Genomic DNA, 16,005 nt, shown 5'->3' with positions numbered 1-16,005 from the left:
TTCTTATTAAATTACATGGTTTTATTAGTCAGTATATTAGTTCTTGACATAAACATTTTGAATTTGAAATAAAAGCTGCACTTTTGTTTAAATATCCTCTTTATATCCAATAAGTAATAAGTACAAAGTCATAGATCTGCAACTTACGAAGAGCACGCTTCGATCCACATAGAGCGCACTTCAAACTTAATCTAACGAATCAGTCGATATATTCTCCCATAAAAGCACGCTTCAAACATAATCTAACGAATCAGTCGATATTTTCTCCTATAAGAGTACGCATCAAACTTTATCTAATGAATCAGATTTAGCTGAAAAGAAACGAATAAAATCTTAAATAATAATATGATTATTTAATAATTATCTTAAATCACAAACTTTTAAAACAAATCTTAATTGGTAAGTTGCCAACCATTTTGGCAACAAGATTTTCTAGTTGTTTTCTTTTATCTAAATCATTAAATAATTTTAAGAAAACAATACTACATACAATGTAGAAAAATAAAAAAAGTTATTTGCCTTCTAATTTTATACTCTTATTGCTTTAAAATAAATAAGGATTTAATAAAAAAAGACATAACAAAAAAGTCGACAGATAAATAAAAAAAGAAGTACAAAATAAAAAATACAAGTCTAAAAAAATATTGTTTATCTATATATATCTATATCTAATATATGTCTATAGATAAATATATATCTATATATAAAGTTAATAACTGATGCACGTGATTAGAAAAAGACCTGTACTCACTTTATGTGATAACATCTGATTAAATAACTTGTTTTCTTTGTTTTCCATCTTCTTATATTTGCACTTGTTTCTGCATTAACTTGTTCATACATTAACTCACTAGATGCAAAGGTGACTGCCCACGAAGTTGCTTTAAATGAGTAACCTACAAAGTTTTGAACATTAAATGTAATTTTAGAATGCACACAGAAAAATTATAACAATTTTTAAAAAATGTAATAGTTACCACATAACCACACAACATCATAGTGGGGATTTTATACCATGATTTTCCTACCCATGGTGAGATTTTCACCTTGAGGCTCCTTTTGCTGTGGAAACATTCACCACGGCTAAGGAGCCTCATCTACCCCTAATTATATATAATATATTAAGTATAAAACTAAAAGTATGTATAATAAAGTATTGTCAAATTAGGTCACCAATAAATACCGAGTGCTGAAAATTCAACTCAGAATATAGTTGCATTCTCCAACAAGATATGAACTAAATTAAATTCTTGCCACAGGGTGCGATCACAAAAGAAGACGAAGAGAGGGAAAAGTGAATTTTCTCAAACTTTAAAAGTTAAAAGGTTATTGTGTCTTACTACAGAATGATATTCCTAGACAATAACATAACAATACCACTGGATCTTCCTAGTCAATAATATTTTATACAGAACTTATCATTTGTCATGTAGTTTAATAAATTTAATATTAAATAAGTTATAATAACTTATTTATTATTAAATTAATTACATCGACAAATTTGACAGTCTAAAATATTATATAATAGGGTAGAAAAAAAAGTATACCTTGTATTAGGGTTTGATTTTTTGCATGTTGCAATATGAGAATTATCTGCCATAACGTTACACGATTTTGAACTAAGCTTTGTAATATATTTATTAAACCTAAATTGATAAAACTTAGATATAAAATAATATAATATGTTTAGATAAAATATTATATATGTGACATTTTATTTTTGTCAAAAATGCTTGCATTATTAAATAATTATTTTAAATCACATATTTTTAACACAAGTCTTACATGGTGAGTCGCCAACTGTTTTGGCAACAAGATTTTCTGGTGTTGCTAATTCTTTGATCTAAATTATGAAACAATTTTTAAAAAAGCAATGCTATATTTGAGAAACTTGCTTTACATATTGGAAGGTTGTCAACATTGAAAGATAAGTATAATGCAGTTTCAAATACAATAGCATCATAATCATCTTTTTGTGGGGAAAACATTGAATAAATCCGCGTTTATAACCTGTTTTATATTGTACATAATAACAATAGTAATAAAAGTCATATAATATATACAATAATAATTTCATAAATACAATTCAAATATATATATTAATCATATAATATTTAAATAATATAAAAAAGGAATTAAAAAAGTATTAACCTTTTTTAATAAGTAAAGCACAAGATCAAGATGTCATATATTACAAAAAGATAAAGTATATAATAATAATATATACATATATCAATAATAAATAACATAACACATTTGTTTATTGATATTATCTTGGATAAATTCTTTAACCTTGTTGATAAAAACCAAATAATAGAAGAAAATCTATTTTTGGTTTTTATCTAATCGACTCTTGAGCAATAATGTATGCAGAAGTTCTACAGACATAATTATTGCTCAAGAATCAAGAATAAGTTCTGCTAGAACTTATAACTTGTCCATGTAGCTTACTTAATTTGATATTAAATTCGTTATGACATAACTTATTTTGTACTAAATTAAGTAAGCAAAATGGACAAATTCGCCAGTCTAAAATATTATGTCATAAAGTAGAAAAAAAGCATACCTTGTATTTGAGTTTAATCTTATTTGTGTAACAAATAGGGACGCTTGGTACTAATTCATTTAACTTAATTTGATGTAATTTGGATATTAGATATTACAACTTAAAAGATTATTTAGGAGAAAAGATTATCGTTTATTGATTTAATTTATCTGTTTATTGATTTGTTGATTACGAGAAAAAAATACAAGCTAACTGGGCATGGAACGTATGAGATTATTTGATATGTTTGAAACGTATGTAGATTATAGTATGAGATTATTTGATATGTTTGAAACGTATGATGGCACTTCGGATGCTGCTGTTTGGATTCAACGAACGAAAGTGATTGCTGAAATTCAGAACTTAAAGCTTGAACTACTTTTTCCGATTCTTCTCAGATAAGCTGCTTATGCAGTGTACCATGCTTTAACCGCGGAAGATAAAAAAGATGTTGTGGAAGTCGAGCGTGTGTTATTAGCGGCGTTTTCTGTAGATGCCTACCCAGTGAGAATGGTAACAAAGGTCCGTAAGCGGCGCGCCGATGCTGGCTAAATATTGATGGGCCAAAAGCAGGCCTGACATGGCGCGCCAACGTCGGCATACCAAAATTGGACCGAATGCGGCTTTGAGCTGGCAAGCCGAAGTAGGCGTGCCTACATCTAACCTACAGCGAATGATTAGCTAACCACACATAGAGAGCCAGCAAAGGACCGCGAAAAGTTAACATGCGTTTTTAAAAGCATCAATTCCTTTTCTAATGAAGCACAGTATAATAAATATTATGAATATGCTTAAACTGTGTTCATTGTCAACATGCTAGTAATATTAGCATGTTGACAATGAACACAGTTTAAGCATATTCAATTGTTATATTAGTAATATAAAAGTTTATTTATCTAATAATGGATATATATATTTATTTATTTATATTTATATTATAAAACACAATAATATTTATTTATATTGGTTAAACAATGTATTGTATTAATGATTACTAAGTATGTCAAGCTACTGGAGCAGATGGAGAAGGATCCGTGCAGAGGTTGCAGTTATTACTGACGAGTGCTTTAGTAAAAAAATTATACATGAACTATGTGAGGATGTGGAAACAGTTGATAGTGTTTCTGACTCAGCATTTTTCTTTCAACCAGATCAGTTACAATTAAGTACAGACACCGCATATGACTTGATACTGAATCCGATAGTTGTTGAGAGTTTTGAAGATTGTAATTCTGATACAAGTGAAGATAAATTTGAAAATAGATATTCAGATGAATCTTTTTATAATAACAAATGTAAAATTAACAAAGAAACTGAAGAATTGATTTCTGATTTGGCTTGTTGGTCTACTAAACATAACATTACACAATCAGCGTTAAATGAGTTGCTAAATCTTTTACAAAAAACTTTTCCTGATCTACCAAAATTTGCTAAAACAGTCCTTCAGACATCAAAGTTTCCACATTTGGTCATTGATAATTCATACTGCTACATAAGAATAAAAAATAGAATATTGTCAGGTGGACACATTAAGCAATTAGTAGATCAAACTATATCTATTCAAATCAATGTAGATGGATTGCCACTATTTAAAAGCTCAATGATACAGTTGTGGTCGATTCTAGGATTAATAGAAATATTTAATGGTATTCTTCAGTGTAATAAAGAACCATTCTTGATTGCACTATATTGTGATAATAGTAAACCAAAGGATGTAGGTGCATTCCTTAAGGACTTGGTTGACGAAATTAATGAACTAGAAAATCATGGATTGATGATTAATGGGTACCATTATGCAGTAAAAATTTCAGCAATTATTTGTGATACACTGGCAAGATCATTTATAAAATGTAATAAAGCTCACAATGCTTACAGTGGTTGTGACAAATATGAGCAACGTGGTAAATTTATTGGAAAAGTTACATTTCCGGAAATGAATGCAAAATTAAGAACAGACTTGTCTTTTGCTACGATGTCAGATTGCAGTCACCACATAATGGAAAGCCCGTTGAATAGAACATCTATTGGTTTGATTACTCAGGTTCCTCATGATTACATGCATCTTGTTTGCCTAGGTGTTATGTGAAAGTTGATATATGCATGGATACAGGGACCTTTAAATACACATCTCGGGCCTCCGGTGATTCAACAGTTTTTAGAAAAGTTAGTCATTTTGAGACCACATGTGTGTTCAGAGTTTGCACGCAAACCAAGATCGTTTAGAGAGTTTGAACGATGGAAGGCATCTGAATTTAGGCAGTTTTTACTGTATACAGGGATGGTTTGCTTGAAAGACATATTGTCAGAGCGTTTATATTAAAATTTTATGCTATGTGTTGCAATAAATATTTTATTGAGTGAATCATTGTGTCACATATATGCGGATTATGCTCATAATTTGCTTGTAATTTTTGTTGAAGATATAGGAAACTTATATTGTCCTGAATTTTTAACATACAATATGCATGGATTGATTCATTTAGCCCAAGATGCCAAACACTTTGGCCCTCTGGACAATATTTCAGCATTTCTGTTTAAGAATTTTTTGCAACACGTGAAGAAATTAGTTCGGAGGCCAATTTTACCACTTCAACAAGTTGTGAGAAGAATGTATGAAAAAAATCTTGTTCAGAAGCTTAGTAAAGTTGATTCAATTTTGATAGTACAACATGAACTGAAGAAAGAACATTTTGTGATGGTCCATTGTGTTCAAATTTGGGAATGAATGTTTCTAATCAATTTAAAGCTATATACCTCAAAATTTTGTGTGAAAGTTGGTTTTCGTGACAGCTGCTTTAGATTATTATTTGGGGCAATAATTGTTGTGCAAAATATCACAAGATGCTCGATGATCAGATTGTTATTTTACATAAATCTTTTGAAAAATTGAGAATTTTTTCACATATCCATGTGATTCTAAAAATTTGGAAATTTTCATGGTGTCGCTGTTTAGAAAACAGTAATTCAAATGCTCTTTATCAGAAATAAAACACAAATATGTACTTTTACCTTACAAGCAATGTTATGTTGCTGTACCTATGCTTCATTTCTGAATATATTAGAATATATTATATATTATAATATATTACCATGATTACTTTTTTTTTAAAAAGATTGATCATTATTATAGGTTGTAAAATATTGGTAATGGTAAATTTCTTATATATTGGTAGTTTATTTTTTGTTTTCTATCTTGCATAATGTTTGGTAATGATAAATTTCTTATATTATTGGTAGTTATTTTTTGTTTTCTATCTTGCATAATGTTTGTCAAAGTGAAAGCTCATTAAAGTCTTATTTTTAGTACATGAGTATGAGTTGCTAAATCTTTTACAAAAAACTTTATTTTTTATTTTATATTACTATCTAGTCAAAATTTGTTTCTTAAATATTTTTTAGTTGTATTTGTAATAAACTTTGTTTCTTAACTTATTTTATAGTTTGCTGTATTTTGACATTATTTATATTGAACTTTTTTGAAAAAAAATGTAGTTAATGCAACTTCCTGGTTACAAAATAACTACAGAAATTAAAAAATTAATTATAACAATTCCCACATTCCTGTGAAATATTTTTCCCATATTTTTTCCCATGTGTTATTAGTTGTACAATTAGATAAAAAAATAATATTATTCAGAAATTTTTGTTTGTTTTTCAGGAATGCTTCTAAATAATGTTAACAGTTGATCAATAATAAACAATAATAACTTTTTTTCAAATAGGTTTTATCTCAAGCATATCATGGCTTTTATTATAGTTAAGTTTCTTGATTATCCAGAAGACCTTAAAGAAACCCGTGAATTGGGTATAATTCCAAAAGGTTGGCTGTGTTCTGAAGAAGAAGATTGTTGTTGCTATCCACCCTTTTTCAGAAACCAAAACAAAATAAACAAAATGGTTAAGGATGAAGTAGAATTAGAACAAACTTGGCATGAGCACAGAATTAGAGTGCTTGGAAAAGCAGGTATGTTAGCTTTTGCCAAATGCTGTTGTGTATTTAAAATGCTGTTGTATTTAAAATGTTACAAATGATACAAGTTTTTACTTTAGTTATTGTACTATTTATAGCAACTTATGAGAGGGCTTTAGAAAAAGTATTTAAAATGTTACAAATGATACAAGTTTTTACTTTAGTTATTGTACTATTTATAGCAACTTATGAGAGGGCTTTAGAAAAAGAGAAGGTTGCAAGTTATGAGTCTGATCTTAATCTCACAGAGAATGATAAAAAAAGCATTGCAAATGAAAGTCGCCTAAGGAAGCGGTATTTTTATGTGAAACATATCGTTAACATATGATATAAGCATATCTATTTTTATATTTTTTTTTAAATTAATAAAATTGATATTTTGCTTTGTTTTAGAAAAGTAGACTAGCGGATTAGTAGAAAGTGAACATGAATCTGATGATGGTATCAACTTCAAGATTGGAGCATCTGTCCAAGAAAAAACGAAAAAAAGGAAACTATTGAGAACAGAACCAATCACAACAACTCCTGATGTCCCTGAGTTTCCTAATTTGAGAGGTAAATGATCTGAAATTTGGAACTTCTAACTTCTTACGGTTCTTGAATGATACCTCATTTCGTCCAAAAGATATTGCTATCATTTATATATATATATATATATATATCTCTTTCTATCATTTATATATATATATATATATATATATATATATATATATATAAATGATAGAAAGAGAGAGAATACAATTTCTCAAATATATTTTTAAATTTTTAGAAGAGCAAATAAATATATTTACCAAAACTATGGTGTCTCCAGTGCGCTTGTCTCAAAGGCAGATAAGTGACAGCAACTTAAAAGGTAACTTAATATATGGAAACATCTTCTATACTTGATTTCAAATTAGTTTATATTTTATATAATACATTTTAATCAAATTAAACATCAAAATTGAAATGAATGACATCATTAAACAATAAATGTTTTTTAATTGTTATGGTTGTTTCATTTTAGGATTTTCCCAAGTTCCAGTAATTGATATGCCACCGCATTGCTCAATGTTTTCAATGAACCCGTCTCATGTTCCTTTAAGTGATTGCAATTTAAATGGTAATACATAATTCTTCAGGTCTAATTTTGATGTCAAATCCTATATTTGGGCAGGCATGTCTCTTTAGCCGTGGTGAAAAAAAAATTTGCATAGGATAAAAATTTTTACTTATATAAAACCATCAATTTTAGCATAGTAGTCAAATTTTATTTACTGTTACTATTTCTATTATATTGTTTTAGGAACTATGGATAAAACATTGGTTGCTTTATTAATTGAAATGAAAACATCAATTAAAGAATTACAGCGTCAATCCGAAATCAACACCCAGTTACTTCAAACACTGCTTGATAATAAGTACAAGTATGATGACAGCATGCTTGAAGAATACAATCTTCCGATTGATAATATTAAAGATTTAGATGTATTTGACAGTCTGATAATGCAAGACAAGGCGATTTTCAACAAGCTGGTAAGTGTTTTAAAGGTGTTAATCCAGCTATTATATTTTTTATGATATTTAATCATTTATCTTATTTGATTCGTATGCAAAGTGACACCATTTAAATTAAATACAAATAATCTGTTGAAATATAGGTGATTGCTCTTGCCAGCAAGGGTGGCCAATCAATCAGAGAAATTGTAAAAAGGGCCATTAACGCCTTAATAACCAACGACCTACAACGAAAATTTAACTGGACTGGAACAGTTGGGCAGGCTGGAGATAAGGAAAACATTTCAACTAAAAGAGCTTTTCGCAAACTTTATTGTTGTTTAGCGCTGCAGAGTAAGTAATTTTTGTGATTAACTAATGTGTAATGTGCATTTAAATCATCAGAAAAGTCAGTATTTAATACAACTATAATAATCTAACTATAAATATATTATCTAACAGGGGGAATCAGTAAAAATCCACCAACAAAGTCAATAACAGAAAGCGAATTTCAGGTTGAAGTCGTTCTTTTTTTACGAGGAGCTGCAGACAGAAATGGGGGAAGAAAAATGAGGGCAGTCAATAAGAATTAAAACGAAGAACTCTGCAATTTAGGCGAACAATTTTAATGTATGGCTTGTAAGAGGTTATAAGAAGTTAAAATAACAATTATTTGTATTTAATTATATTTTTGATATCTGATAATATATGAATACTATATGATAATATATGAATACATTATACGAATACCTTGATAATATAAGAATACATTAATGTATTCTTATATTATCAAGGTATTCGTATAATGTATTCATATATTATCATATAGTATTCATATATTATAATTATTCATATATTATAATTATTCATATATTATAATTATTCATATATTATAATTATAATGTATTCATATATTATCAAGGTAATAAAGGCCCGTTAGCGGCACGCCAACACTGGCTAAATATTGATGGGCCTAAAGCGGGTTTTGTATGTCGCGCCAACGTCAGCATGCCAAAAGTAGACCAAATGCATCTTTGACATAGAAAGCCGAAGACAGCCTGCCGACAGCTAACCTACAGCGAATCATTAGCGGTTTAAAATTAAAATTTCAAAGAAAATAAATAGAATCTTCAGTGCACATACGTGTTACATGCAGGTTACGTTATAACGTAACCCTGATAAATATATAAATTTATGCATTTTTGCATGCAATTTCAACCGGGCAGTCGATGGACTTATGGCGGCTAGCTAGCAGCAAACCATTGTTAATTCTACATCGGCTTGCCGCTATCACCTATATCGATTTGCCTTCTGCGGACCGCTAAATAACCGATTAGCAAGCCAGCGAGGTAACGCGGTGGCTCGCCGACGTCGGGCCAGCGCGTGCGCTGCAAGAGGCCCGATAGCGGCCAGGGTACATCTTGCTCACTGGGTATACTGCATATGAACTGTTTACAAAACGAAAATTATGTGACGGAGAAAAAGCCGACGTGTTTTTGGCTGATTTAAGACGATTAGCCTATCTTGCTAAATTATCAGAGGAGTCTGTGCATTTGGCGTTTGTTGTGGGTTAGCCAGAAGTTTTATCATCAAGATTTCGAGCCGTAATGGACCCGATTGATATAATGTTACCCAGAGTGAGAGCTGCTTTGAACTGTGCAAATGGGATTGACAGTGACGCTGTTGGCGCTGTATCTAGACGCCATGCTACAAAAACCGCGTTAGTGTGTTACAACTGCAAAGGTTTGAATCACATTGCAAAGAATTGTTTGCTTGCAAAGAACTTGTCACCGAAGACTGTTAGATGTTTTAAATGTGGTGAGGAAGGACACATTGCATCGAAATGCTGGAAGCTGCAGGAAAACGATTGCAGGAGCGAGGAATCTGCGCTACCTCGCTCCTGAACAACGGTGGAATGAGCGCATTATCTGTTATTCGTTTAAAAGTTAACGGTATGGTTGCGACAGCTTTAGTGGACACAGGATGTTCGAAGACGATTTTGAATAAAAAATTCCTGCCCAAAAGTCAATGTAGGTACTCAAACTCTCAAAAGGTAGTAACGTTTGAAGGAAAGGTTCATCAGTGCACTGGGTCAGCGGTCGTGATTCTTGAGGTTGATGGCATTAAAGCACGTGATGAAGTTATTTTAGTGGACTTCCAACCGTTTGGAGTTGATATGATGCTCGGAATGAGTTCCATTAAATTACTAGGAGGAGTATCCATTTCTACTTTGGGAAAAGCGAAGTTCGGATTGAGTTACTGTGGAGCATCGGCTTTGAACAAGGACAAAGTTAAGAAAATCGAAATAAAAAAGAAAGATCACGAAGCAGTTTTTAATGGTGTTGGATGGAGAAAGCCCCGACCGATTGCGCAATAAAGTGGCACAGTACGGAATTCCACAACACGCTAGAGCAGACTATGAAAACGAACTACAGGATTGGATTGATCGGAAGTGGCTGTTAGAGTATGACGAAAATGAATTGGGGCCGCCCAAAGGGCAGATTCCTTTAATGGCTGTCATTCAGAGAAACAAAGACCACAAAATCCGACCTGTTCTGGACTGGAGAGAAGCTAACGATTTCATTGAGACATACACGAGAGATGCAGATGTGTGTGTCGAAAAGTTTAGAGAATGGAGAAGAATGGGTAACAAACCAGCAATTATTGATTTACGCAAGGCTTATCTTCAACTAAAAACTGATAAATCTCTTTGGCCCTTCGAAACAGTGGTGTTTTGAAATAAAAGGTATTGTTTGACACGACTTGGTTTCGGATTGAACGTTGCGCCAATGATCATGAAATCCGTTGTGAGTGCCGTCATTGATCAAGACGAATTAGTGAAGAGTGGAACGTCCGCTTATGTTGACGATATTTTCGTAGACGAAAGTGTGGTGAGTCTTGATTATGTCAAGAGGCATTTTTTAAAATATGGTTTAGAAAGTAAAGAAGGTGAGCAGATTGGTAATGATGGAGTTCGTGTGTTAGGATTGTGTGTGCGCAAGGTGGGTAACAAACTGATGTGGTCCAGAGGGAATCGAGTTGATGCTATCTCGCAAAAGTTAACCAGGAGAGTTGTATTTTCAATCTGTGGACAGTTGGTAGGACATTTACCCGTGTGTGGTTGGCTGCGAGTGATTTGTAGTCTCTTGAAGAGGAAAGCTGTCAGTCTGACGAAGGGTTGGGACGGTGAAGTTTGTGATGAGAACGTTAAGTAAGTGCTTAAAGAAGTATTTGCTGAGGTGGAACGTTGCGAGCCTGCTTGTGGTGATTGGGCTGTGTGTGGTGATGAGGGAAAAGTGTGGGTTGATGCCAGTTCTTTAGCGATGGGTGCTTTTATTCAAGTTGGGGAAACTACTGTGGAGGATGCAACATGGCTGCAAAAAGAAACGTCTGATATTCATATAAACATGGCAGAATTAGACGCTGTGATACGTGGAATGAATATGGCTCTGATGTGGAAGCTGAAGAAAGTGACTGTTTTTACCGATTCCGTGACAGTATTCCACTGGGTTTCTGACGCCCTTACAGGAAAATCAAGGTTGAGATCAAAAGCGACGGGTGAAATGCTGATTCGAAAAAGACTGAGCGTGTTGCAACAGCTAATTGAAGAATACAATGTTAGCGTTGAGGTAAAACTCATTCCTTCTAAAGATAATTTGGCAGACGCATTGACAAGAGTTCGCAGCATATGGCTCAACAAACTGACTGTGCCAGAGTGTCGGAATAGTTGTATGGGAATCGTAGCTACGAAGGCTGAATCTATTTCCGATATACACCAAAGAACTGGGCATTTCGGAGTGAATCGAACGTTAAACTTTGTTCGTAAAGCAATTCCGACTGCTGCTGAAAACGATGTTCGAAATGTGATAAAAAGTTGCGAACCATGTCAGTCAATAGATCCAGCGCCAATACGGTGGGAAAAAGGGAAATTGGATGTTGAAGGAAACTGGGAGAGATTGGCCATGGGCATCACGCATTATGGCACTGACAGGTTTTTGAGTCTAATTGATTGCGGACCTTCAAAATACGCGTTGTGGCGACAATTATCAAGCTCATACGGAAGTCTTGCCATAGTCCGAATACTCCGTCTGAAATATTGACTGACAATGAGCCGACATTTGAAACTAATGAGATAAGGAGTTTCCTTGATAATTGGGGAGTACAAATTAGATTTAGAGCCGCTTATTATCCTGAAAGAAATGGAATTGTAGAAAGAAACCACCGTACGATCAAGAGAATAGCAGAACGATCGAAAATGTCGATACCGGAAGCACTATATTGGTACAATGTCTCAGCCGACAAAAATGGTGCAAGTCCGATGGACAAAATATACAGTTATACCATTGGTGTGAAAGGATTGGGAAAAGAGAATCTTCCTGCGCAAAATGTCACGAACAAGAGGTTTCGAATCGGCGATAAAGTCTGGCTGAAACCATCAAATGCGAGGTGCTATACTAAGTGGCAACCAGCTACGATAACTCGGAATGCGTCGAAACAAATCGTAAAAGTGAACGGCATTCCGCGTCTTTTGCGACGGAGTGGTCGGGAACGGCGCATGCCTTCGAAATACTTTGATTGCTATTTGGTTGATCCGTAAGGATCAAGGAGGAGTGTAATTCCAGAAAGTTCTAGAACATTTAATGACGTTAGAGATTTAATAGCTTTAATAGTTTTTACCAATAATAATTGTAAATATATGTTTTTGCGGTGATTTATTACGGTGTTTTGAAGGATATTTTAGGAAAAGCATAGAGTATATATATTGAGGAAAAATTTGTAAATAGCAGAGTTTTAGTTAGGAGAAATGATTATCTTTTATTGATTTAATTTATCTGTTTAATGATTTGTTGATTACGAGAAAAAACTACATATATTAACAGTAACAAGAAATTAATTATATTAACAGTAAAATAATTATAACTAATATAATGAATACAAAAACTATGCTATAAAAAAATAAATAATATAATAAAAAATATTATTTCATATTTCTTATCACAGGTTTTTATTAAGAATAAAAAAAGTTCCGTTAGACGCGATATTTTGGCACGTAACTTTCACGTAACTTTCACGTAAAATAGTAACCTGGACGAGTCACTTAAAATACACGTGATTGAAACGTGAATAAAACGTTGCGTGCCTACTGGGACACAAAAAAAAATTATAAATTTGTGAAAATTAACTACTTTTTTTATAAAAATTAGTGAAATTTTGAAATACTCTAACTTCGGTCATTCACGGATAAACAACGAAGGAGACAATTAGCAATATTATTGTGAAATGTTGATAAGTGTTGCGAATGTAAAATTTACTGGTAATTTTACCGGTACATTTTGACATTTTTATAATGGATACACACCATGATATTTTATTTGAATAAAAAATTTGTTCATAATTTCAAAATTAACTGATGGTTCTCTGAGTTCGAAAAAATGTCAAGCTAGTGACATTTTTTTTTGGAAATAAAATTACATCTCAACAACAATTATGGATGCGTTGCGAATCCTGTGACAATTGGTTGTGTGGATCTTGCTGTTCTACTATTGTCAACGATACGTGGTAGAATTGCCAATAAATAAACAAAGCTCATTTAAAGCAAAGTATTCTTTTTTTTGTTAATTTTATTATTATTTAACTTTTATTTCGCTGATTAAACAATATTACAGTTATTCATATAAAATAAATGACATCGTAAACATAAAAAAACCTTTATAAAAAACATTTTTAATCTTTTTAAAATATAATATATATATATATATATATATATATATATATATATATATATATATATATATATATATATATATATATATATATATATATATATATATATATATATATACTGTTATAATCAGTCAGGGACTTAAAGAAGGTAAGGATGATGCGTTTATCATCCTTACCTTATCTACAACCTTTTCATAGAGCTGTTTTTGTTTTCAAAATTTTGATTAAATAGGATGGAGCATGAAGAACGTGTTAAACAATCAGGTGCTTGGTTATATTTACCAGATCGATAATGTATGTTGTAGCTGTAGCAACCGAGTTCAGTACACCATCGCATAGTTTTGTCGTTTTTAATTTTGCCTTGATGGTTCTAGTTGAACATATATGAAACAGCTTGTTAGTCGTTCACTAAGCTAAAATGGCGTCCGGTCATATAATGTTTTCCTTTATTGCTGTTAAACGTAAGCTTGTTTCCCTCAGCTGCTTTGTATATTCTTTTTAAATTTAAATCTAGTGAATTAAATTATAAATTCGTCAATTTTCCTTTGAAAAACAGCAACTGCATTTGTTGGTCCATATGACAAACGAGTAAATGGGTACAACTTGCTATCAGCTTCAAACGCTGTCTAAGGATTATCTTCTTTTAGAAGAAGTATTTGATGGTTGGCGCTTGCTACCAGCTTCAAACGCTGTCTAAGGATTATCTTCTTTTAGAAGAAGTATTTGATGGTTGGTGACACTTGGATAGTTCGCTGATCTGGTCGTCTATTCTAGTTAAATTCTATGAGATAAAGCCTAACTTGAAATATAAAACTTGAAATATACTTTGCGTACAACAGGCACTTAAATTAAGCCTTTATGCAAAACTAAACAAGAAAACTTTTAAAATTTCATATTGTGCTCGTTATATCTGAAATAAAACCTTGGTCGAAAAGAATAATTTAACTCGTGTAAAAAACGTAAACTGCTTTCAAAAGTTAGTTAGTAAGAATATTTTAGAATATACAAGTTTTGTTAACGATTTCTTCCTTTTTTTTGTTCCAAATACCATTTATTTTGTGCTATGTTTACGTTAACTTTTATTTTTAACGCCATTATAAACAATTTGTATGTCGTAAATGTTGTAAAAACATGAATACTAAACAGTGGTTATAGATCAAGTGACCTAGTCTTAAGCGAGTTTTCCGCGTTTATCTTTAACTATGACAATGTTTTATTTATTTATTTATTTATTTAACTTTTATTTCGCTGATTAAACAATATTACAATTTTTCATATAAAATAAATAACATCGTAAACATAAAAAACCTTTATAAAAAACGTTTTTAATCTTTTTAATTTATAATATATATATATACTGTTATAATCAGTCAGAGACTCAAAGAAGGTAAGGATGATGCATTTATCATCCTTACCTTATCTACAACCTTTTCATAGAGCTGTTTTTCATAGAACTGTTATTTTACAAAAATTTGTGATAATTAACTTTTGTTCGTTTTTTTCTTTTTTTTTGCTTACAAACATGGCCGGCGCCAGAGTTTTTGGCACCCTAGACGAATCTGTCACACTGCTCTTACCCTTCGGGTTCGTAAAGTGCTGGTATGTCTAAATTGACTACAATTTCAACTGCAACCGGTTTTTCTTAAACTCTATTTCATTGTTTTCGGTTTACGATAAACTTCTTTGTTGTTGTTTTTTTATGGCGCCATAAATATCAAATTCTTTTGCCTAAACTTACTTACTACTAATGTTGATCTCAAACAACACATCATACCACACTACCAGAGATACAACTCTAAAAAAAGAAAAAAACTCTAAAAAAAAATTTAAAAAAACTAAAAAACAATTTAGAAAAAACAAAATTCAGTTTAAAACTGAATCTAACTGTGTTCTGTGTGGATCAAGTGGGCATGGTACGTTTATCATACGTTCTTTGAACGTTTACATTAGGTTTAAACCTAATAAAAACGTCAAAAAAACGTTTTAAAAACGTACTGTGCCCATTGGGAACTAGGGAAAAAATTTACCGGAAATTTTCAACTCGGGAAATTTTACGAGAAATTTATGAAATTTTCAAAAAAAGATTTATTTTTTAATTAATGGGTAAAATTCAATGTCTTATTTAGACAGTTGTTATGGACAATTTTATGGTAAAATATTGTAAGCAGATTTATAAAAATTTTAGAAAGCTCTCTTTGAAAATCACTTTTTATGAGTTTTTTTATTGTAACTATAAGTTGCAAGTATGATAATTTGTTTTCAAAGTTTTCTAAAAATATTTTATCCTGTT

The 16,005-nt window shown here is 31.5% G+C and overlaps 1 protein-coding gene across 1 annotated transcript; it reads left to right on the top strand.

The window, feature by feature from the left end:
- Nucleotides 1–6,204: 6,204 nt before the first annotated feature.
- LOC136076551 (uncharacterized) lies at nucleotides 6,205–8,669 on the top strand. Its single transcript, XM_065789883.1, has 8 exons — nucleotides 6,205–6,509; nucleotides 6,698–6,809; nucleotides 6,909–7,070; nucleotides 7,285–7,368; nucleotides 7,522–7,617; nucleotides 7,801–8,030; nucleotides 8,156–8,345; nucleotides 8,454–8,669. The coding sequence occupies exons 4-8, from the start codon at nucleotides 7,314–7,316 to the stop codon at nucleotides 8,582–8,584; spliced, it is 702 nt and encodes a 233-aa protein (XP_065645955.1). The 5' UTR covers nucleotides 6,205–6,509; nucleotides 6,698–6,809; nucleotides 6,909–7,070; nucleotides 7,285–7,313; the 3' UTR covers nucleotides 8,585–8,669.
- Nucleotides 8,670–16,005: the final 7,336 nt, after the last annotated feature.

The sequence above is a fragment of the Hydra vulgaris genome, chromosome 02 (assembly GCF_038396675.1).
Source record: "Hydra vulgaris chromosome 02, alternate assembly HydraT2T_AEP".
Classification (NCBI taxonomy): domain Eukaryota; kingdom Metazoa; phylum Cnidaria; class Hydrozoa; order Anthoathecata; family Hydridae; genus Hydra; species Hydra vulgaris.
This window is presented reverse-complemented; position numbering and strand designations above follow the sequence as displayed.